General features: G+C 38.4%; 1 protein-coding gene across 4 annotated transcripts in view; it reads right to left on the bottom strand.

The window, feature by feature from the left end:
* Nucleotides 1-11,216: 11,216 nt before the first annotated feature.
* Nucleotides 11,217-25,621, bottom strand: part of SPDL1 (spindle apparatus coiled-coil protein 1) — a 33,097-nt gene continuing 18,692 nt past the window's right edge. For 3 of the 4 annotated variants that reach the window (XM_019983142.2, XM_019983143.2, XM_019983144.2), the window contains exons 8-11: nt 24,630-24,770; nt 18,918-19,021; nt 17,918-18,105; nt 11,906-14,620 (exon numbers count right to left, since the gene is read on the bottom strand). In XM_019983142.2, coding sequence (XP_019838701.2) covers nt 14,079-14,620; nt 17,918-18,105; nt 18,918-19,021; nt 24,630-24,770 — 975 coding nt within the window. In that variant the 3' untranslated portion in view covers nt 11,906-14,078. Of the gene's footprint in view, nt 11,875-11,905; nt 14,621-17,917; nt 18,106-18,917; nt 19,022-24,629; nt 24,771-25,621 lie in introns of those variants that run through there. The other variant, XM_019983145.2, reaches the window with a different exon arrangement.

Below are 25,621 nucleotides of genomic sequence, written 5' to 3'. Positions count from 1 at the left end.
CTTCAATTCTTCTTCGCTTTCTGTCATAAGGGTGGTGTCATCTGCATATCTGAGGTTATTGATACTTCTCCCGGCAATCTTGATTCCAGCTTGTGCTTCATCCAGTCAAGCATTTCTCATGATGTACTCTGCATATGAGTTAAATAAGCAGAGTGACAATATACAGCCTTGACATACTCCTTTCCTGATTTGGAACCAGTCTGTTGTTCCATGTCCAGTTCTAACTGTTGCTTCTTAACCTGCATACAGATTTCTCAGGAGGCAGGTCAGGTGGTCTGTTATTCCCATCTCCTGAAGAATTTTCCGCAGTTTGTTGTGAACCACACAGTCAAAGGTTTTGGCATAGTCAATAAAGCAGAAATATTCTTTAACTCATCATACTTTTAGTCCACTAGTTTTAGTATCATTTAGTGACAGTTCTTTACTGAAACACTTATTATTATAATAATTACCAAATAGAGATTTTAAAAATTCTATCACTCTTTCCACTTTTATTAAATGGAATTCTACTGTGAGAAAAAGCTTTTCCTTCATTATATATTCATTTATGGATTTACTCACTTATTTAAAACAATATGGGCTCATGATTTCCTATTTTACACAATAGTCTGTAATCCATTACTATTATTCATTGAGGGCTTCCCTGGTGGCTCAGTGCTAAAGAATCTGCCTGCCAATGCAAGAGACACGGGTTCAATCCCTGGGCCGAGAAGATCCCCTGGAGAAGACAATGGCTACCCACTCCAGTATTCTTGCCTGGGAAATCCTATGGGCAGAGACACCTGGCAGGCTACAGTCACAGGGTAGCAAGAGTCAGAATAACAACTTAGTTATTCAGTGACAGTCATTTATTTTGATTCTCAAATTGTCCTAGATTCAGACAGCAGGAGTCATCATGATGCCCCCATCATTCTGTGACCATTTTCCTACTTTTTCAGACAAGATGTTTAGGGCTTATCTCATTCATTCTCAGTCTAATCCTGAAAGTAGCCAGTTCTGAAAGAAATAGTTCGTATCAGTGCAGAGTGACATTAAGAAACCAAGATCTGTATGCTAAATGTATACATGTGTTTATTGCTACTGAGATGTTATTGCTTCTAGGGTTCAACAGATAGACTTGGAAATATACAAACACTTAAGTGTAAGTGTATATATGTGTGTGTGTATGATTATATGTACTTGCATATATATATGTGTATATGTAATTGCATATCTTCACTCTAATTTTTAAAAACTCTCTCTCCAAAATCATGAGTTTATATTGACACCTCCAATTCCAATCGGTCACAGGTTCATTTTTAGCCTCCTTTTTCATTAATCTAGCTTCCCCCTTTGTTCATTTTCACTTCTTTGCCCAACAGTGAGAAATCTGTCTCTAATTATCCACAACACATTGTTATTTGTTCAATCCTTTAGTCCTTTTGAAAAAGTTTCCCCACTCATCTTTTGTTGGATGATCCTCAAGGAGGGTTCATAGGCACAAAAATCACTAAATTTTAGCATGCTTTAAACTGTTTTCCTTTGGTCTTGATGCCTCAAGGATAGATTCAATGAAAATAAAACACTTAGTTCACACACTTTTTTTCCTTAAAATTTTTTTTCTGAATGCTGTTTTGGGAAAGTATTATCTTATCACTGTAAGTTATTTGATATTTTCTGCTTGAGTTCTGAAGAATTTTTCTCTATTTTAAAACCCTAATAGTCTGTTCTAGATCAGTTTTCTTAGTTTCAAGTGTTGTGTTATACTTTGCTTCTCCTTCAAATGGCTTTTGAGAGGGGGAGAACATGAAGTTCATGAAGTGATCTTGTTTCATTTCCTTCACATAATAGATTTTTACAGCTTTAGTCTATGTCATCAAAATTCTGGAGTACTTTTACAAAGTTCTAGTCAAAGGGTGCCCCCTTCTGTCAGTGCAGTGAAGTATAGTCTTTCATAAAGAATTTTTGTTCTCAGTGATGGAGGAATTGGGAGGAAGTTCTGAGTCCAATAATATTATTGTTGTTCAAGTTGTTCAACCTGAATGTAGAAAAGGCAGAGGAACCAGAAATCAAATTGCCAACATCCATTGGATCATTGAAAAAGCAAGAGAGTTTCAGAAAAATATCTACTTCTGCTTTATGGACTATGCCAAAGCCTTTGACTGTGGGGACCACAACAAACTCTGGAAAATTCTTAAAGACATGGGAATACCAGACCACCTTACCTGCCTCTTGAGAAATCTGTATGCAGGTCAAGAAGCAACAGTTAGAACTGGACATGGAACAACAGACTGGTTCCAAATAGGAAAAGGAGTACGTCAAGGCCGTATATTGTCACCCTGCTTATTTAACTCATATGCAGAGTACATCATGGGAAACGCTGGGCTGGATGAAGCACAAGCTAGAATCAAGATTGCTTGAAGAAATCCCGATAATCTCAGATATGCAGATGACACCACCCTTATGGCAGCAAGTGAAGAAGAACTAAAGAGCCTCTTGATGAAAGTGAAAGAGGAAAGTGAAAAAGTTGGCTTAAAACTCAACATTCAGAAAACTAAGATCATGGCATCTGGTCCTACCACTTCATGGGAAATAGATGGGGAAACAGTGGAAACAGTGACAGACTTTATTTTTTTGGGCTCCAAAATCACTGCAGATGGTGATTATAGGCTTGAAATTAAAAGACGATTGCTCCTTGGAAGAAAAGTTATGACCAATCTAGACAGCATAGTAAAAAGCAGAGACATTACTTTGCCAACAAAGGTCCATCTAATCAAAGCTATGGTTTTCCCAGTAGTCATGTATGGATGTGAGAGTTGGACTATAAAGAAAGCTGAGCACCGAAGAACTGATGCTTTTGAACTGTGGTGTTGGGGAAGACTCTTGAGAGTCCCTTGGACTGCAAGGAGATCCAACCAGTCCATCCTAAAGGAAATCAGTCCTGAATACTCATTGGAAGAACTGTTGCTGAAGCTGAAACTCCAATACTTTGGCCACCTGATGGGAAGAACTGACTCATTTGAAAAGACCCTGATGCTGGGAAAAATTGAAGGCGGGAGGAGAAGGGGATGACAGAGAACAAGATGGTTGGATGGCATCACTGACTCAATGGACATGAGTTTGAGTAAACTCCGGCAGTTGGCGATGGACAGGGAGGCCTGGCCTGCTGCAGTCCATGGGGTTACAAAGAGTAGGACATGACTGAGCAACTGAACTGAACTGAATATTATGGTGCTTTTGTCTTTGAAGGCCCCATGTTTTCCCATTTGTTTCTTTTCCACTCATTTTCCAGTCTGCAAAAGGAGTCCATCTCCTTTTTAATAATGGGGAGCTTGATAACATGACAGAGTAGGAAGACCCTGAACACACTTCCTCTCATGGACACACCAAAATGACAACATTTACAGGGCAACCATTGATAAGAAAGACCAGAATCTTCCAGAAAAGATCTTCTACAACTAAAGATATAAAGAAGGAACCACAACAAGACAGGTAGAATGGGCAGTGTACAGGTAGACTCACAACCCATATCTGGGACGACAATGCACAAACAGGGAGAATAATTACAATTGCAGACATTCTCCCCAAGGAAGAATGGGTCTGAGACCCACATTAGGCTCCCCGGCCCAGAGGTCCTTGACTGGGAACAAAAGACTGCAGAATTCTTTTGCCTTGAAGGCCAGTGGGACTTACTTCTGAGAGACCCAGTAGGCTGTGGGAAACAGACTCCACTCCTAAAGGGTGCACAGAAAGTCTCACATGCTCTAGGACCCAGGGCAGAAGCAGTAATCTGAAAGGAGCCTGAGTCAGACTCCACTGCTGATCTTCGAGGGCCTCCTGGACAGACAGGAGGTAATTGGAGCTCACCTGGGGACATAGATACTGGAGGCAGCCATTTTGGGGAACACATTCTACCAGATGGACACTGGTAGAATGTCCATGGTAGTAGTCTGTGGTGTACAGACACTGTACACCACAAAAGCACCATAATATTCACTTCAGTTCAGCTGCTCAGTCAATGCTGGCTGCCATTTTGGAGTCTTCCCTCTACCTCATTAGCACTGGGACCCAGCCCCACCCACTAGCTTATCCTCAGCAGTACTGTGATATCTCAAGCCAAGCAACTAGCTGGGCAGAAGGCAGGCTGCCTTAAGAGCCCCTGAGCCTATGGCCACACCAAGACCTGTCCACCAGAGAATCCAGAACTTGGCCCCAAAACCTGATGTGCAGGCACTAGCCCGGGACCCCAGGGCCCGGTAGCCAGAGACCCTGGAACCCAGTTCTGCCCCCTAGTGGACATGCACCAGCCCCAGGACCCACTGACCTCCAGCCCTGCCCACAAGCAGACTGACACAATTTTATAGTAATTCTCAAAATCAGGTAGTACATGTTGTCCAACTTTATTCTTCATTTTAAGTTTCTCTGGTTGTATCAGTTCATTGCATTTCCATATAAATTTTAGAATCACATTTTAAATTTCCACAATAAGCCTGCTTGAATTTTCACTGAGATTGTATGGAATCCACAGGCAAATTTCAAAATTCAGGTTTTTTGCTTTAGATGTTTTGAGGCTGTCTTGTTAGGTGCCTATTTGTTCATTGTTCTCCCATCTTGATAGATTGACACTTTTCCTATTATATAATGTCTTGATATGTAAATTCATCTTATAAGGGATCTTGGGAATTTGGAGGCTAAAGTAGAAAAAGATAAGCCCATGAAAGGCAGTAATACACAGTAAGCTTTACTGCATGGCACCTGGACAGGACTGCCTGAGAAAGTTCCTCACAGCATAAGACTATCCAGAGGCTACAGGTCAGGGGCCACCATCTAGAAGGTGATAGCAAGCGAACTCCTGGGGAAGAAGGGAACTGGAAAGAGCTCACATGTCGAGACGATGTTGTTAAGTGTAATAACATAGCAGCCATCTGTATGTCTTCCTTAGGAAAATGTCTGTTCAGGTCTTCTGTTTTTTAATCAGATTGCTTTCTTTTTTGTCATTGTATGATTTCTTAATATGTTTTGGATATCAGTGCCTTATCAGACATCTGATTTGCAAATATTTTCTCTCCTTCAGTAGGTTGCCTTTTCATTTTGTTGATGGTTACATTTGCTGTGTAGAAGTTTTTTAATGTAATATAGTTCCACTTGCTTATTTTTGTTTTCTTAGCATCTATTGAGATGATCATATAATTTTCATCCTTCATTTCATTAATGTGGTATAGTACACTGACTGATTTGTAGATGCTGAACCATCCCCATCCCTGGAATAAATCCAACTTAATCATCTTATATGACCCTTATAATGTATTGAATTTGATAGTTAGTATTTTGTTGAGGATTTTTGCATCTATGTCCATCAAGGATGGCTTCCTTTATGGCTCAGTGGTAAAGAATCTGCCTGCCAATGAAGGAGATGTGGGTTTGATCCCTGGGTCGAGAAGATCCCCTGGAAAAGGAAATGGCAACCCACTCCAGTATTCTTGCCTGGGAAATCCCATGGACAGAGGGGATTTGGCAGGCTACAGACTATAGGGTCCCAAAAGAGTCAGATACAACTTAGCAACTAAACAACAACAGCAACAACCATCAAGGATATTGGACTGCAATGTCTTTCTTTTTCTCAAATAAGGTCTTGTCCCTTTCTCTATCCTCTTTTTGGGATTCCTATTATGCGTATGTTGCTATATTTTATAGTGTCGGTAGGTCTCTTAAGCTCTGTTCATATTTTTTCATTCTTTTCGTTAGCCTAAATAATCTTAATTGGCCAAATTTGCTGTTGAATCTCTCTAGTTTCTCATTCATTATTATACTCTTCAACGCCAGAGGTTTTATCTGGCTCCTTTTAAGGCTTTCCTGGTAGCTCAGTGGGTAAAGAATCTGCCTGCCACTGCAGGAGACACAGGTTCAATTCTTGATCCAGGAAGATCCCCTGGAGAAAGAAATGGTAACCCACTCCAGTTTTCTTGCCTGGAAATCCTCATGGACAGAGGAGTCTGGTGGGCTACAGTCCAAGGAGTCAAAGAGTCGGACTCAGCGACTGAACAACAACTTTGGCTTCCCAGATGGCATTAGTGATAAAGAATCTGCCTGTCAACGGAAGAGACAAAAGAAATGAAGGGTCAATCCCTGGGTTGGGAAGATCCCCTGGAGGGCACAGCAACCCATTCCAGGATTCTTGCCTGGAGAATCCCATGGACTGAGGAGCCTGATTACAGTCCATAGGGCTGCCCAGAGTCACACATGACTGAAGTGACACACACATACTTTAAATAATTTTCTCTCTTTGTTGGTAGTTTCTATTTGGCATTGCCGGTCCTTTAGATCTTTGTGCATGCCTTTCATTAGTTCTTTGAGCATATTTTAAATTGTTGATATAAGTTTTTATCTAGCAAGTCCAATGTCTGAGCTTCCTCCTGGATGGTTACTAATTTCATTTTTCCTATGTATGGGTCATATTCTTATTTCTTCCATGTCTTGTGATTTTTGTTGGAAGTTGATCTCTTTGACCCACTTCCTGAGTCAGGAAGATCCCCTGTAGAAAAAAGTGGCAAACCACTCCAGTATTCTTGCCTGGGATACCTCATGGACACAGACCTATACTGTGACCATGCTGGAAACCTGATTCTCCTCCCTCCCTAGTTGGTTGTTGCTCCTTGTTGTAGTCATTGGTCCAACTTTTTAAATGATTTTTCTAAACTGATTTTGTAAGGTCTCTGTTCTTTGCTGTGTTTAGCTACTGAAATCTTCATTCCATTAGCTTAGTGATCACCTGGTGTTTCATCGGAGATTTCCTGGAATGCCCAGATTCAGCTGATTTTTCTTAATTAATTGTTCACTTTATTGCTGTGAATCCTTGATTTTTTCCCCAGAATATAAATTTGGTTCTGACTATCCTTGCCAGTTTATTGTCAGATTTTGCAGAGGGACAGGCTTTTATTGTTTCCTATCCACAAGTCTTCTCTGATGTCACCCACTATTTTATCTAAGAAAAAGAATGGAGATTCTATCTACCTACTATCTACATCTGCTATGTAGAAATACACACAAAAAAAAAAAGAGAGAGAGAGAGAGAGAAATAAACCATGAAATTTAAATGGTTCCTGGTGGGAGGAGGTAACAGTTATAGAAGCTGCTGCTGCTGCTGCTAAGTCGCTTTAGTCCTGTCCGACTCTGTGCGACCCCATAGAAGGAAGCCCACTAAGCTCCCCCATCCCTCAGATTCTCCAGGCAAGAATACTGGAGTGGGTTGCCATTTCCTTCTCCAATGCATGAAAGTGAAAAGTGAAAGTGAAGTCACTCAGTCGTGTCTGACTCTTTGTGACCCCATGGATTGTAGCCTACCAGGCTCCTCCATCCATGGGATTTTCCAGGCAATAGTACTGGAGTGGGTTGCCATTTCCTTCTCCAGGGGATCTTCCTGACCCAGGGGAAGAACCTAGGTCTCCTGCATTGCAGACACTTTACCCTCTGAGCCATCAGGGAAGTCCATTAGTCACTAAGTTGTATCCAATTCTTTTGTGCTCCCATGGACTGTAGCCCGCTAGGAACCTCTGTCCATGGGATTTCCCAGGCAAGAATACTGGAATGGGTTGCCATGCCCTCCTCCAGGGGATCTTCGTGACGCTGGGATCAAAGCCACATCTCTTACATCTTCTGCATTTGCAGGCAGGTTCTTTATGACTAGCGCCACCTGGGAAGCCAGAGTTGTTGTTGTTCAGTCACTAAGTTGTGTCCAACTCTTTGTGACCCCATGAAATGTAGCCTGCCAGGCTTCTCTGTCTTTTGCATTGGCAGGTAGGTTATTTATCACTGAGTCACCAGGGAAGTCCCCACATATTTTAAATAATTATAAAAAAAAAAATTAAAGGATTACCTAAACAAACCATTTTTTGAATCATAAACTTGCTAAAGCCTAACATTTATGTGGATAAGTTTAGATTTCAACTCAAGCAGTTTAATAACAGATGCTACAATAGTAACTATTATGCTAAACTAGGTAGTATTGAGAGACGTAACACAGGCCAATTACCTAGCAACTCAATAAACATTAGCACCCTTCCAATACCTTAGGAGCTCCCTGGTGGAGCTAGTGGTAAAGAATACACCTGCCAATGCAGGAGACAGAAGCAGGTTTGATCCCTGGGCCAGGAAGATCCCCTGAAGGAGGGCATGGCAACCCACTCCAGTATTCTTGCCTGGAGAATCCCATGGACAGAGCCTGGTGGGCTACAGTCCATAGGGTGGCAGAATCAGACACTACTGAAGCAACTTAGCATGCATACATACACTGATACTTTATTCGAGGCAAGAAAGCATACTTACTTTGTCATCTTTGTTCTAGGCCCATTCACAGGGCTTATTATGTCTAATCAGTGAAAACGATAAATCAAGGCTTTATAACATCTGACCCTCAAGCCACCTTTGACTAATGATGAGGAAAAAAGTGCCTATTATTAATAGTTATCTTAGTTTCACATTTTCTATATAAAAATGGTTTGGAAAACATTATTTTCGATCATGCAAACATACACAAACACTTCCCTTGACTCCAACTTGGACACCCCACAGGGAACTGAATAAAAGTGTTCATCAAAATTGAAATACCTTCCACCCCTATTTTCTCTTACCAGCACAACTAATCCACATGTAGCAGATATATTCCTTTCTCCCAGAGAACCACATCCTATTTTGCCAGCAACTCTTCACTACTTTGCTTCTTTAAATTATATCGCAACTCCAACCATCACTCTGCATTTCCACTGTTCACACTTGTATTTCCTACCTGGTCTACAGAATGGCCAAACTAGCTTTTTTCAGCCTCCATTCTTATCTTTTTCTAAATTTGTTTTCCATTATGCCCCTAGAGTATTTTTACAGAAAATAAATTGAGCATTCAACCCTTTAAATTTGTTCAGTAATTGCTTTGCTTCTATCGATTATTCAGTTTTCTTGTCATTTAGTGTGCCGATTTTTCAAAACATTTTCCTAAAAGACTCAAGACTCAGCAGAATTGTTTCAGTCTCCGTGGGTGATAAGACAGAAGCTGGATGGATAAGGTTCTCTTGTCAACTCTATTCTTCAACCTTCAAACACACTTGCTCATTTTGTTTACAAATCTTTGTTTGTAAAACAGATTCCCTAACTTGCACTCTTCATGGTTTTGCTCCTAGCCATCTCTTCAGATCCTGTTTACTGTTACAGTTTTCTTCACAAGCCCTATATACCCAGCCGTTTCAGTCTTCAGTTTGCTGAATTAAAGATGTTTCATACATTTATTGGATGAACAGCTATTTCTTCCACTTGTAATGCTATTCTCTGTGGCTTAGGAAACCTCTGAAGCCATCTCAGTTTAGAAATGATGAAAATTAAAAAAGCCCCAAGTCAGTTTGTTGTTTTCCTTCTTGGTTCCTATAGCACTCTATACACACTTAATGTCTACAACTCTTGTCTCATTATTTACTAACACTTGTAACCTTGGAGCGCCAAATAATTGATGGTTTTGAACTATGGTGTTGGAGAAGACTCTTGAGAGTCCCTTGGACTGCAAGGAGATCCAACCAGTCCATGCTAAAGGAAATCAGTCCTAAATGTTCATTGGAAGGACTGGTGCTGAAGCTGAAACTCCAATACTTTGGCCACCTGATGTGAAGAGCTGACTCATTTGAAAAGACCCTGATGCTGGGAAAGATTGAGGGCAGAAGAAGAAGGGGATGACAGAGGATGAGATGGTTGGATGGCATCACTGACTCAATGGACATGGGTTTGGGTGGGCTCCAGGAGTTGGTGATGGACAGGGAGGCATGGCGTGCTGTGGTTCTTGGAGTTGCAGAGTCGGACTCGACTGAGCGACTGAACTAAACTGTGACTTTGGACAAATAACCTCTTTGATACCTTGATTTCCTCATCTGTAAAATGAGCATCAGTATGGTATAATATCTAGCTCGCAGAGATGTTGGAAAGGTTAAATGTGGTAATATGTGAAAGGGTTTTAACAAGTGCTTGGCACATTAGATATATTCAAATGTTAGATATAACTATGATTACTAGTAATATCACCAACTACCACTATTCATCTATATGGGTTTATTAAACTGTGAGCTCTGAAGGCTTATTCTTATACCACTAGCACCTAACTCATGACAAAAACTCAGTGTTGGAAGGAAATGATCTATATTCTGTAATATGCAAGGAATATGGTGGTCATTCATTATTATCCTCAGGTTAAAATCATTTGTTTTCTAGTGCCTCCAGCTACTTTTTATAAGAAGTATTATTTAATATGAAACTTGTAGCTTCTTTAGAGTATACTTTTTGTGACTAATTAAAATTAGTTTATTATTTGATTTATTTAGAAGGGAGAGGCAATTTCCTTTTACCTAATATATTTCAATGTGACCCCATGGACTGTAGCCCATCAGGCTCCTCAGTCGATGGGATTTTCCAGGCATGAATACTGGAGTGGGTTGCCATTTCATTTTCCAGGGGATTCATTTCCTGACCCAGGGATTGAACCCGGGTCTCCCGCATTGTAGGCAGACGCTTTACCGTCTGAGCTACCAGGGAAGCACACAATATATTTCAATAGACTTATCTAATTAACCCAACGTAATGGTTAAGGATGTGTTAATTTGGTTGAAGCCTAGAAATGTTGTCAAACATCATTCTAGACCTTTCTGTGTGTGTTTTTGGATAAGATTAACACTTAAATCTGTGGCCTCTGAGTAAAGCAGATTTCCCTCTGGAATGTGGGTGGGCCTATGCATGTAATTAGTTGAAGCCCTGGATTTAAAAAAAAGGCTAACCTGCCCTGAAAAATGGCAACTTTTGCAGCAGACAGCTTTTGGACTTAACTGTGACATCAGCTCTTCTTTGGGTCTACTGCCTGAGAGGCTACTTTGTAGGTTCTGGACTTGTCAGCCTCATTTGCAAAACGCAATTCCTTAAAATAAATCTCTCTTCTCTCGACTAATACACCATCGAATGTATACATGAAATTAAGTTACAGACCAGGCTATAATCACTTACAGGAAAAAAGCCTTTATTTGGAAAGTTTAGAATTGAAAATATATATTATGTGTGTGTGCATATATATATATATATACACACACACACACAAATTATATGTACCAGGGAATTAAGAATCCCTGATTTCATTTTTGTTCTTTTATTATCTTTGATAACACACTATAATCTATGTAGAATAAAAAAACAAAAAGGAGATAAATTATAGCAGCTTTATTTTAAATTTCAAAATTGTATTTTTCATGTAATCGAAACAAAACTTAAATCATGTAGATGAATACAAAGATGAACATACCTGCTTTAAACACTGACAAAATCTAGTTACAATATATTTTTAAACAAAGTTTTCTATTTTCACAACATAGTGAAAAACTATATTCATAAAAATGTTGGAAAATATAATAATGTATTCTCTTTTCAAGTATATATGGCTCTGAAGGTACTTTAATAATCTATATACAATGCATCCAACAGATTTATAATAACACTTTCCTTCAGTTAATAGTCTATTCACTGTGATTCACAGTTCATCACTTAAGGAACTCTCCTGGTTAGAATCACAATCACATTTTAAATGTTTGGTCAAAGCATGAAAATATCAGTTCCCGGCACAATGAGTAGAAGGAAAATAGGCTGCAAGAAGGTATCCTCAGATAAAGACAATCTTTAAGCTTCAGAGCAATCTTTGGGGCAAGTGGTACCTTATTCTCATAAAGGAAAAGTCTTTACTGCTGAGGGCACTGGGTCTCTGGAGTTGACTTGGAGGACACATACACAGTAGGGTATGATTTCTTACAAGCTGCTTTTTCCAGTTTGCTTGCAGTTTCTTTCCCTTGTTTAACTTCTCTTTGAAGCCTTGATTCAGCAGCTAACCTACAGGCATTAAAGCATCCATTCTGAATTCAAATGTGGTCAGGAAAAATTAAAGAAGAAATAATCCTATAGTATAATGGATCTCTTAATGAGACAAGGTGATTTTTTTTAAGGTATTTAAGAAGAAAAATTACAGTTGACTCCAATACAATTAAAAAAAACTAAATCACTGCCTTGCTAAAAATATTTTCTATCAGTAGGCTTAATTTTTCAAATGTCTAAAGAAATATCTTTAAGGCTGATAAAAAGTCATGGCAAAGTCTAGAATAAAGAATTAAAATATAATGATACCTATCATGATAAACATATCTAACAAAAAATGTTTAATGCTAGAGCACTGTATTAATGTTAACATGACTCAACAAAAGCAAATGCAAGATAAAAACTAACAAGGAAACCTGGGCTGCATGGATATCTAAATATCCCATTAAAAAACTCGAATTTCAACTAGCAAAATAATAGTTTAAGAAAAAATAAACAATGAAGAAATATTTTAAAGGGCCTATACAGATATTTTATAGCAAGAGCATCAATTAAATTTATAAAGCATGCAACAGTGAATCTCCTAATAGAAGCCATGTTTATTATTATAATATTATCATAGGATAATCATGCAGAGGACAAAAGGCTGGAAACATCTGAAGTTTGCAGATGGACTCACACACACACACACACACACACACACACACACAAATGTTTTGTTATTTTGTTTTTGTTTAAGGAGAAGGCGATGGCACCCCACTCCAGTACTCTTGCATGGAAAATCCCACGGACGGAGGAGCCTGGTGGGCTGCAGTCCATGGGGTCGCTAAGAGTCGGACATGACTGAGCGACTTCACTTTCACTTTTCACTTTCATGCATTGGAGAAGGAAATGGCAACCCACTCCAGTGTTCTTGCCTGGAGAATCCCAGGGATGGCGGAGCCTGGTGGGCTGCCGTCTATGGGGTCGCACAGAGTCGGACACGACTGAAGCGACTTAGCAGTAGCAGTAGCAGCAGCAAGACAAAAAAATTTCAACATGCTATTTGAGTCAAACAAGTATCTGAACATTTGCTTGAATAATTTTTATTAAGCAAAAAAAGGCAGAAGAAGAAATGAAGACAACATAGAGAGTAAGATTTGCATTGATCAGTTCTGGAAATTCACCTCCAGAAATATACAATGGTCAAGCACACATACACAATGAATCACATATACACAAGCGTAACTTGTTGAATTCAATTCACAATTAGTTGAAACTGTGTGTGTATCAGATAGCATTCATTTAAAGGTACCCTTTTCCTTGAGAATATTAAGCTTTTAGTTCAACTGACTTATAGGTTATAATGCTATTACATAAAAATTCAAGAAATGGAGTAATACATTACTCCAATTAACAAAAGCTGCAATATTGTTGAAATGCTTTCATTGTTGAATACTACATTTAGTAAAATGTAAAATGTCTTATTTTGTACGTCTCCATTAAGACTGATGTAGTACCTTAAAGATCTAGTAGCACCTTAAAGACCTCCTTTCATAGCAGACAATCCAAGCTAACTATTTTCATACCAATACGGTTAATTTTTAAAATATCTATTTATTTTAACTCCACTATCATTCCACTGCATAAAGACATCCTTCATCTTTATCACCCTTTTTCGCCTTCTCCGTTTTCCTCATTCGCTTCTTTTTTGCCCATCCTTGGTCCTGCTACACACATCAGGAACGTGCTTTTACACCACCCTAACCTCAGTCACTGGACCTACCGTTCCCTTCCACTCACTTTCTCTTACCGTCTTTCTGGCCTCTATTATTTTAATTTTTTAAAAAATGTTAATTCCTACAGACATGTATGTCTGACACCTCCTCTTTTAGTCACAAACTCAATTATGCAAAAACTAGAGGCTTTGAAGTTTGGGTGTAAATTGAAAACTAATACCTTTGATATTTTAAAATGTCAGAATAGGTATTAAAGCACATGCTTGAAGGCTTAGAATAAACAATTTCAAAAGCCATAAAAAAATTTCACCTAACAGTTTTTTGGAAGGTTGAAATTTCTTAAGACTAATTGGAAAGCCCTTTTAGGAGGTAAGGTAATTTTTCTTTCAGGTCACTCCTGAACCAGGAAAAAAATAACTACATTTATTCAAAACAACAAAACATTCAGAGATGTACTAGACTTGTGACAGAGAAAAGTGCTACTGTTTAAAATAATTCCCTTATTCAGGAGTCTTTTCCCCTTGAAATCATCTTAGTCTTTCTTAAAGTTTTAGAAAATTGGAAGGTAGGTAGATGAAACTGGGGAATTATACTGCATACAATACTAAGAAAATAGATTAAGAAACAGACAGCACAGTTCATGCAGCGATAGAGACAAGATGGAGAGGGCTGCTCGCTGCCTTGCAGGAGAGACGACACTGACCTGGGAGAGTTAGGGGTGTTTCTGCTTCTTTCACTTAAGGCTTCCGAGTCAGCTGGAACTCCTGTAAGTTTCACACACTTCTTTTCCTTTCTTGGCTGAATATCCAGGGTCAGACTTTTGTAAGGAGAGAGAATGACTCCTGATGTGCTTACAGAAACTGTCTTTTCTAGCTGCAAGTTGTTATCTTCCGAACCGTCAGAACAGGGTTGTGCCTCCTCTTTCTGTGGTGATAGTCTATAATCTTCTTCCCCAACAGCACTGGGGGCACATACACCATTAGGGGTGCTTATATCCACAGGCAGGACCTCACGTCTCTTTTTGAGTACAGGCACTTCAATTTTCTCTGAGAATAAAAACAATTAAAAAATGTATTTAGTCAATATGTCAAAGATACAATCAACATAAGGTAGAACTAGCTATAAATGTATTTGTTTTCCTTTGTTTTCCACGCCTGTTTCTTTAAAAACTATTCATCTCCTTACTGAAATACACTGTCTTTAATTCTTTCTTTTTTATGGATTCCATTAACTATATCTTTGCAAGGTTATCTGCCTATAAATTTTTCCTTGGGACCTCAATATATTTGACTGTAGGAATGAACACTTAAATGTTCTCTTCTAGGCATACAAAAAAGATCTTCATGACCCAGATAATCACAATGGTGTGATCACTCACTTAGAGCCAGACAACCTGGAATGAGAAGTCAAGTGGGCCTTAGGAAACATCACTATGAACAAAGCTAGTGGAGGTGATGGAATTCCAGTTGAGCTATTTTGAATCCTAAAAGATGATGCTGTGAAAGTGCTGCACTCAATATGCCAGCAAATTTGGAAAACTCAGCAGTGGCTACAGGACTGGAAAAGGTCAGTTTTCATTTCAATCCCAAAGAAAGGCAATGGCAAAGAATGCTCAAACTACCACACAATTGCACTCATCTCACATGCTAGCAAAGTAATGCTCAAAATTCTCCAAGCCAGGCTTCAATAGTATGTGAACTATGAACTTCCAGATGTTCAACCTGGATTTAGAAAAGGCAGACGAACCATAGATCAAATTGCCAACATCTGGATCAAGAAAAAGCAAAAGAATTCCAGAAAAATATCTACTTCTGCTTTATTGACTATGCCAAAACCTTTGACTGTGTGGATCACAACAAACTCTGGAAAATTCTTAAAGACATGGGAATACCTGACCAGCCTCTTGAGAAATCTGTATGCAGGTCAGGAAGCAGCAGTTAGAACTGGACATGGAACAACAGACTGGTTCCAAATAGGAAAAGGAGTATGTCAAGCCTGTATATTGTCACTCCGCTTATTTAACTTATATGCAGAGTACCTCATAAGATATGCTGGGCTGGATGAAGCACAAGCTGGAATCATGATTGCCGGGAGAAATATCAATAACCTCAGATATGGAGATGACACCACCCTTATGGCAGAAAGCGAGAGCTAAAGAGCCTCTTGATGACAGTGAAAGAGGAGAGTGAAAACAATGGCTTAAAACTCAACATTCAGAAAACTAAGATCATGGCATCTTGTCCCATTACTTCATGGCAAATAGATGGGGAAACAGTAGAAACAGTGTCAGACTTTGGGCTCCAAGATCACCGCAGATGGTGACTGTAGCCATGTAAAAGATACTTGCTCCTTGGAAGAAAAGCTATGACAAACCCTGACAACTTATTAAAAAGCAGAGACATTACTTTGCCAACAAACATCCGTCTAGTCAAAGCTACGGTTTTTCCAGTAGTCATGTACAGATGTGAGAGTTGGACTATAAAGAAAGCTGAGCACTGAAGAATTGATGCATTTGAACTGTGGTGTTGGAGAAGGCTCTTGAGAGTCCCTTGGACAGTAAGGAGATCCAACCAGTCCATCCTAAAGGAAATTAGTCCTGAATATTCATTGGAAGGACTGATGCTGAAGCTGAAACTCCAATACTTTGGCCACTTGATGTAAAGAACTGACTCATTTGAAAAGACCCTGATGCTGAGAAAGATTGATGGCGCAAGAAGGGGATGACAGAGGATGAGATGGTTGGATGGCATCACTGACTCAATGGACATGAGTTTGAGTAAACTCCACGAGTTGGTAATAGACAGGGAGGCCTGGCGTGCTGCAGTCCATGGGGTTGCAAAGAGTTGGACACGACTGAGCGACTGATCTGATTGACTGAACTGAGGGTTATTATAAAAGTTGCATGGGGTTTCAGCATGGAAATTAGGAAGGATATAGTGCATAAGAGTCAAGCAATCCAGGTACAAATCCTGGTGCTAACAACACTCAGCAGCTGAGTGACCTTGGAAAAGTACTTAACCTCTCTGAGCATTGTTTTCTTACTTTTTTTAAAGCTTGAATAATAATAATCATTTACTGATCAGCTAAGTAGAAAGCACTGTGGTAACTGCTATATGCTTTTACACTTAATCTAAAACACGATCTATGTTTTTGTAATGTATAAAATGGAATTAAAAGCACTAATTGAATGAACATTCAGTAGTGTGTTATAAGGATTAACATAACATCATTCCATCTCCTATGCAGGTCTAGATATACAGTCACAGAATAATCATTCTAATACTTTTTCTGTTTTCCAAAACTAACATTCTTTCATTTTCAGAATCAAAATATTAATTAAGTTGGGGAAACCACAGTTGACTGTGGGGCTGGTGTTCCTGCTCTACACTGTTGTTTTTAAATCATTATTTTTCCTTTCTCTTGCACTGCTTCTTTGAAATCCACACCATCAATATTCACTATACTTCCTCCTGCTTGCACTACTTAGTTCAGCAGACCTTTGAAATTTGAAGTGGATAACTCTTAATCAGGACAGTCTATTAATCAGAGAAGGGGAAAAAGATGAGAGAAAGAGAAGCCTTTTTAAACTCTAAAGAAACATTATTGCTGACAATCTGCCCCCTATTGTTGAGAATCACTCCTGTCCCTGAAATGATGATGAAGAGAGAATTGTGGGCATGTGAACGGTGTAGGGGCAAAAATGACTGAAAGTCTATAACCTAGAACATGTAACAGAACTTTTTTTGGCCTAAGAACCGTCACATTCTTAGACTCCATTATTTCAGGTTTTCTATGAACAGTTACTATTAACTAATATAGCTCTTGCAAAGAGTTGACTCATTGGAAAAGACTCTGATGCTGGGAGGGATTGGGGGCAGGAGGAGAAGGGGACGACAGAGGATGAGATGGCTGGATGGCATCACCGACTTGATGGACGTGAGTCTGAGTGAACTCCGGGAGTTGGTGATGGACAGGGAGGCCTGGCATGCTGCGATTCATGGGGTTGCAAAGAGTCAGACACGACTGAGCAACTGAACTGAATATAGTTCTTAAACATCAGTTGCCTCAATAAAACTGAACTCTTTAGTATTACATAAGATGCTGCAATCTTAAATGGAAAAGGCTCAAATGTTAAAGAATACTCATTTTATTCATGCACATCCAATACACAGTTCTCTTTCCTACAAATTCTGTAGCAATACATTTATTTTATTAAATATAGATACAAAGTCACAAATTAGTTTGTAATGAGGTTTCCATAAAGCTGTAGAAAGAAAAAAAATTGATATGATTTCTCAGAGCTTCTCATGATATAAAAGACAAAATATATGATACATTCATACCTTCAGGTTCATACTTCAGTTTTAGCTCATCTAATTTAGCTCTCAGTTTCATATTTTCACTTTGGGAAAGCTGGAGGTGCCTTTCATTTAAAAAAAGTTTCCGCTCAGTATCCAGAGCCCGCTGGCTCTCAAGTAGTGCTTTCATCCGCTGGATGGACAATTCACCTTTGATGCTTTCACTTTCTTTGCTACATTAATAAAAAAAAAAAAAAAGAGAGAGAGAACCAAGGAATATTAACATAGCACATGAAATACATAGTTTTTAGTACAAACTATTTGTTTAGTTGCTAAGTTGTGTCCAACTCTCTTGTACCCCAGGGACTGTGCCTGTCAGGCTCCTCTGCCCATGGGATTCCCCAGGCAAGAATACTGGAGTGGGCTGCCATTTTCTTCTCCAGAGGATCTTCCCTATCCAGGGATCAAACCCCCATTTCTTGCGTCTCCTGCATTGGCAGGCACATTCTTTACCACTGACCCACCTGGAAAGCCCACCAATTGTTTACTATATTATATATTTTAACTCTTAGTAAAACATATTTCCCTGGTGTTTTTTAGTAACAAAGAAAGAATAAGCAAATTAAGATTTAACAATAGCAGTTTCAAATAAAAAAATCTCATGCATTTTTCAAAGGAAATGGACAAAGAGGGGCATACTTTCCATATTACACATGTATAAATAAACTCCTTTAAGTTTTAAATTACATGATATTTATTCTTAAAAAAAATTAGGTTATAAGAACATTTTCTAAAGTTCTTTATATTTGCTAATTTGAAAGGCTTTAAGAAAAACAAAAAACTAAAAACATTTAATTATTCATTTAAAGTATTTTTCTTCAATACCCAGTAATAATTATATCTTGAATAAATATCATTTGCTGCACAGAGGTATTTTTGTTGTTCTTTTCTGGAACTTTCTTTTGGCAATGTAAAGACAAAACTACTACCACTTATTACAAGAAAGTGAACAAAGTCTCTGTCTTTCTAAGCACCCAACACTTACTTTAAGTTGTCAAGCTTTATTTGAAGTAAATCTGTGTAATAGGTGTCATCTTCCAGAGCAACAGAGTTGGCTGAAGGCTTAGATTCCATACTTTCATATAAACTCTAAAGAAAACAACAATTCTTACTACTTAGATAATAAATTAGGTTAGCATAGGTTTATTAATATCAGTTACCATTACTGAATGCTTATCATATGCCAGGCACTGTGCTAAGTACTATCCACGTAACTCACTCCCTTTCTGAAGCAGGTGTAAGAAGGAGCACTCCTCTGTTACAGATGAGGGAGCTGGCTCACAATACTACAGGCAAGTAGACTGACAAGAGAGAAGCTGAACGCAGCTCTGTCTCCGAAGCCTATGCTTCTAATCACACCTGTGTCCTCCCTCTGGTTCCTCTCTCCTGGCTTTTAATATGGAAGAAACAAATACTCACTGGGAAAGTGCTGCACTCAATATGCCAGCAAATCTGCAAAACTCAGCAGTGGCCACAGGACTGGAAAAGGTCAGTTTTCATCCCAATCCCAAAGCCTTAATTCCAGCCTTATAAAACAGCCATAAATAACAAAAATATGAAAAAGAGTGGAAATCTGTATAGTTATTTTTGGTGCCCGCTCTTCTGAGATTCTGAAAGAATCTCTGTACAATTTCTCTAAGGAAAAAAAATGTAAATCTGCTTAAAAGTATGTAAACAAATTCAGAGATTGAAGGTAAAAGCCCTTAATTTAAAGCCATACTTTTCGAAGTATAGTGCAGAGTATACTGGTGAGCCACATACACCTTTTTTCAAGTTCAACCAAAATTGCAGTCCTTTCAACAATTCTTGTAAGAGAAAGAAAATTATATAAACTTAAAATTTTACACCAATAGCTAATTTTATAATAATAGCTACAATTTAGAATGTTGACATTATTAACGTTTACAAAGTTTGTCATTTATAAGCTGTGACTAGTTCTTTAGTGAGAAGATAGATATCTGTGCTAAGTTAATTTATAAATTCAATGTACTCCTAATAAAAATGCCAACAAACTTTTTTTTTGAGCTAGACGAGATGTTCATAGGGAAAAACAGACATGAAAGGACAGAAAAAATGCTGAGAAAGCAAAGCTGTGGTGGGAGAAGAGCCCTACCAGATAAAACGTAACTGTGAAACCTCTAAAATTAAAAGTATGGCACCGATGTGCAGAAAAGCAGGCCAATCAAATAGAATGGAAAATCCAGAAACAGACTCAAGCATATATGAAAATTTGATATATGATAAAGATCTTATATTAAATCACTGCTATCAAGACTGACTTTTAAATAAACGATGCTGGGACAACTGGCTAGTTATTTGGAAAAGGTAAAATTAGATTTATACCTCACCCTATACACAAGAATAAACTTCAATCGAGATCAGGTCTCTAAATGTAAAATGTGAAACCATACAAACACTACTAGAAAACGTGCGTCAGTTTCTCTATATACCCATGCAAGTAAATACACCTATGAAAACATGTTAAAACTCACTCATTATTACAAAAATAGAAATTAAGACTACACTGAGATACCATTTCTTATCTATCAATCCAGCAAAAATTTCTTAAAATAATACATTTTATTGGTGAGGTGACAGAGAAATGAGCGCTATGATACAGTGCTAGTTTACTGTGACTCAGCAATTGTACTGTAGGAATTATTCAGGATAATACATCTATAATAAGGAAACACACACACATGCAAAATACACTTTGTAGCACTGTACATAATTGCAAAATACTGGAAATAATCTAAATACCCAGACAGAGGAGAATGTATGAGAACCCATACATCAGAATCCTCTGTTGCTGTGAATTAGGAAGATCTCTCTAAACTAGATGAAGTGATTTCCAGGTTAAAATAAAAAAAAAAGGAAACTATAAAAGACTATCTGTGCTATGCCACATTTGTCCAAGAAATAAAAAGGGAAGATAAAGCCTACATAAAGCTGTTCTCTTTGCACAGAGGAACAGGGCATGAGTAAATCAGAAACAAACTGGCTGCCCAGACAGGTGGGTGTCAACAGAGGGGAAGGAACGGAGACGGGCAAAACTCGGTACAGTTTTGACTTTAGACCACGTTAATGGTTCACATGCTGGAAAGAGTAAATAAATTCAACAAGGATGGACAAAACCTAATTATTTCAGATGAACAACACACTCATAATTGGTAAGGGAAAGTGCAGCACTCAATATGCCAGCAAATTTGGAAAACTCAGCAGTGGCCATAGGATTGGAAAAGGTCAGTTTTCATTTCAATCCCTAAGAAAGGAAATGCCGAAGAGTGTTCAAATCATGTACAATTGCACTCATTTCACATCCTATCAAGATTAGGCTAAAAATCCTTCAAGCTTGGCTTCAGTAGTACACGAACCGAGAAATTCCAGATGTACAAGTTGGATTTAGAAAAGGCAAAGGAACCAGAAATCAAATTGTCAACATTTGCTGGATCACAGGAAAAGCAAGACAATTCCAACAAAACATTTACTTCTGCTTCATTGACTATGCTGAATCCTTTAACTGTGTGGATCACAACAAACTGTGGAATATTCTTGAAGAGATGGGAATATCAGACCACCTTAACTGTCTCCTGAGAAACTTGTATGCAAGTTAAGAAACAACAGTAAGAATTGTACGTGGAACAATGGACTGGTTCAAAATAGGGAAAGGAGTACATCAAGGCTGTATATTGTCACCCTGCTTATTTAACTGTATGCAGAGTACATCATATGAAATGCAGGGCTGGATGAAGCACAAGCTGGAAACAAGATTGCTGGGAGAAATATCAATAACCTCAGATATGCAGATGATACCACTTTAATGGCACAAAATGAAGAGGAACTAAAGAGCCTCTTAATGAAGGTGAAAGAAGAGAGTGAAAAAGTTGGCTTAAAACTCGACATTCAAAAAATGAAGATAAAGGCATCCAGTCCCATCACTTCATGGCAAATAGATAAACAGTGGAAACAGTGTCAGACTTCATTTTTTTGGGCTCCAAAATCACTGCAGATAGTGACTGCAGCCACAAAACTAAAAGACGCTTCCTCCTTGGAAGAACAGATATGACAAACCTAGACAGTGTATCAAAAAGCAGAGACATCACTTTGCCGACTAAGGTCCATTTAGTTAAAGCTAAGGCTTTTCCAGTAGTCATGTATGGGTGTGAGAGTTGGACCATAAGGAAGGCTGAAAGCCGAGGAATTGATGCTTTCGAACTTTGGTGCTGGCGATGACTGTTGAGGTCCCTTGGACAGCAAGGAGATCAAACCAGTCAATCCTAAAGGAAATCAACCCTGAATATTCACTGGAAGAACTGGTGCTGAAGCTAAAGCTCCAATAACTTTGGCCACCTCAGGTGAAGAACTGACTCATTTGAAAAGACCCTGATGGTGGGAAAGATTGAGGGCAAGAGGAGAAGAGGGTGACAGAGGATGAGATGGTTGGACGGCATCACTGACTCAATGCACATGAGTCTGAGTAGACTCAGGGAGATAATGAAGGACAGGGAAGCCTGGTGTGCTGCAGTTCATGCGGTCGCAGAGTTGGACGTGACTGAACAACAACAACAAAACCTTTGAACATAGTATTTTGACTATATACCCTCAAGTTAAAAAGAACAAATCCTGAACTTTAATGAATAATTTCAAAACTATATCTATTTTAAGAATGAGTAAATAAGCAAATATATTGAGGACAATAAGAGCCAGGTTTTTCACTGTTGGAAAAAATGGGGTAGGCAAAGAACCCTGTGGCACTGGACTCAAACTGGAGGTATTAAGTACAACATCAAGGTTTTATTATGTGTTTATGTGTATATATGTGTGTGTAATACACAAAATTGTTTACATGAAACATTGCTAAACATGCATATAACACATACCTAAATACACTAAATATGTGGACATAGACTTCCTGTTCTGTCTGCTAAAAGAATCCAGAAGTGATGACATTTCAGTAGCAATAAGCACATTCAGTGCCCAGATTCTGGTTTCTAAGTGCCCTTCTTCATTTAAAGGAACCTACGTTCCTTGTAGAAATGTTGATTCCATTTGTTGTGCCAGAGTAAGGAAGTACCCCCACTGGCCAAATCTGGGACAGAGTAAATAAGGAAGTTATAGATTACAGTCCATAGGATAAAATAAGAATTTATGAGACTATATGACATCAATAAGCGAGGAGAAAAGCTCTAATTCATTATTCTAACTGAAATTATCATTTGGCAATCATCACAGTAATACCTGTTTCAGGCAAGAATCATCAATGGATGTTCAAGTATAAGGGGAAATAGATATACCTGGCCTAAGTAACTCCCTATGAAATATTTAAGGTTAATATCACCTGTTACAGTAGAAATAGACATCATGTGCCATCTGACGTGACATATTGAGAAAGTATTCTACTACTCCTGGAGTATTCCCATCAAAAATAAGAGAGCCTGAGGAATTGTCCCAGACTGTTTCTGTTCAGTTGCTCAGTTGTGCCTGACCCTTTGCAACCCCATGAACTGCAGCATGCCAGGCTTCCCTGTTCTTCTCTACCTCCTTGAGTTTGCTCCAAGTCATGTCCACTGACCTGGTGATGCCATCCAACCGCCTCATCCACTGCCACCCTCTCCTCCTGCGGTCAGTCTTTCCTGACTTTAATTATATGGGCCTTTAGAGTTTTAAAGAGACTTGACAATTAAATACAACGTATGATCACAGATTGGACCCTAGAAAGGAAAGCATTTGGTCGCTTTTGTATTCCAGGAAGGACATTAGTGGTAATTCCTAAAGTGTAAAAGGCAGCTCAGCTAAAACTATGTATCAATGTAAGTTTCCTGATTGATCATTGTACTATGGTTATGTAAAAGATAAACTTCACTGCTGAGTAACAACTTAAGGGTAAAGGGATAACTGGTTTGCAACTTACTCTCAAATGTTTCAGATAAAAATGTATATACATGGAGAGAGAGAAAATAAAAATGCAAATGTGGTGAAACTGACAACTGGGGAATCTGGGTGAAGAGTATGCGGTAATAGTTTTACAACTTTCCTGAAGGTTTGAATTTCAAAAATTTTGAAATAGTTTACTAAAGACTTGTATGAATTCCAGTTGCCACATAATACTGGACAATGTGACAAAAATCTTACTTTGCATTCATCAAAAATTAGAGGTAGAAAGCACCAAAAAAGAATTAATTACTGGTAACACTTGACAAGAGGAACAAATCTCATTGACATAATGTAGAGTGGAAGACAGAAGCAAGAGTGTGTAGTGAATGGTTTCATTTATATGGAGTTCAAGAGTATTTGTACATGTAAAGCTGGTACAAGGTTAGACGGTGGGAGTACTCACTCAAAAGGGACATGGCAGAACTTTTCTGGAAGGCTAGAAGTATTCTATACCATGAGCTGGTAATAATTTAAGGGGGTATATGTATGTAAAACTCACTGAGTTCTACACCTAAGACATGGGTGCTTTGAGTATAAATGAGTTAAAATTTACAATAACAACAACAAATATGGGGGCTCTATTAAAAGAAGCAGTAGTCCAAACCACTGAAAAGCAAAAACAAACTGGAAGAAAAAAGTAAATATTGGTAAATCTCAATAGAAACTATAGATTAATTACATAATAAAGAAACCCATTCAAGTTAAAAGTAGCAAGATATTCAAACAAAAAACTGTTTTATTTTTAAAAGGTGTTTACACATACCTTAAATTTCTCCAGATTCCTAATTTCACCTAAGAGATGTTTAATTTCACCATTCTTCTGCTCCAACATGGCAAGCAACCGTTCCTGCTGTTCAAATTCAGCTTGAGACCCTTTCATTTGTAGCAATGTAGCGATCTGTACCTAGAAGAAAAAAAAATTCTCCCCCATAAAATTGAATGGGGGAGAAGATTCTGATAACTATATTTTTGATACAATTCATACTTTGTACTATACTACTTTGGCTTCGTTTTAGAAGCTAAACAAATTAGCTGTGTCTAGTTTAATACTCTAATAATTTGAAAATATTTATTTCAGATAGCCTAGTTACAGATATAACTCTCTAGTACTTATTTCAACTACTTATGAGTTGGTATCTGAAGTCCATAACAATTGTCTGTACTTCTGTGAAACACAGCTGAACTGCATGGCTGTGGTCGAGAAGTCACCAGTTAAGTGGTAGAGAAACCCAGCAGGACGCTGTACTGTACTCACCATAGGCATTCTCATTAAGGGGCTGGTGCAGCTTCTCAAAAATTTTAATGAAATTCAGTAGTATTCAGTGGGGGAAATTATTAAGCTACTCACATTCACAAATGTGAGTTTTGCAAAGGACAAGGATGGAAAGCAAAGGTAAAGGGTGCAAATTCAATATAAAGTTATTTTTTCAAGAGCAGCAATCAACCTACTTAATTATGACTCCACCTCAACTTGGAGTTGCACAGCAACCAGAAGGAATTAGCTAAAACCTAAACCTAGCATTCCTTTCTGCCTTTGGAAATTTCTGCAGTTCTAAAAAGTGTCAATTAGTTAAAATAAATTTTTGAGTACAGCAATTATATGAAGTTGCAGCTATGGTTATAAGTAAGAGACTACTTTTAACATTTTTAAGGATCCACTTTTTGCTCCTGCTTCATACTGGACTTCCCCGGTGGCTCAGATGCTAAAGCATCTGCCTACAATGCAGGAGACCCAGGTTTGATCCCTGGGTCAGG

Source organism: Bos indicus, chromosome 20 (assembly GCF_029378745.1).
Source record: "Bos indicus isolate NIAB-ARS_2022 breed Sahiwal x Tharparkar chromosome 20, NIAB-ARS_B.indTharparkar_mat_pri_1.0, whole genome shotgun sequence".
Taxonomy (NCBI): Eukaryota; Metazoa; Chordata; class Mammalia; order Artiodactyla; family Bovidae; genus Bos; species Bos indicus.
This window is presented reverse-complemented; position numbering and strand designations above follow the sequence as displayed.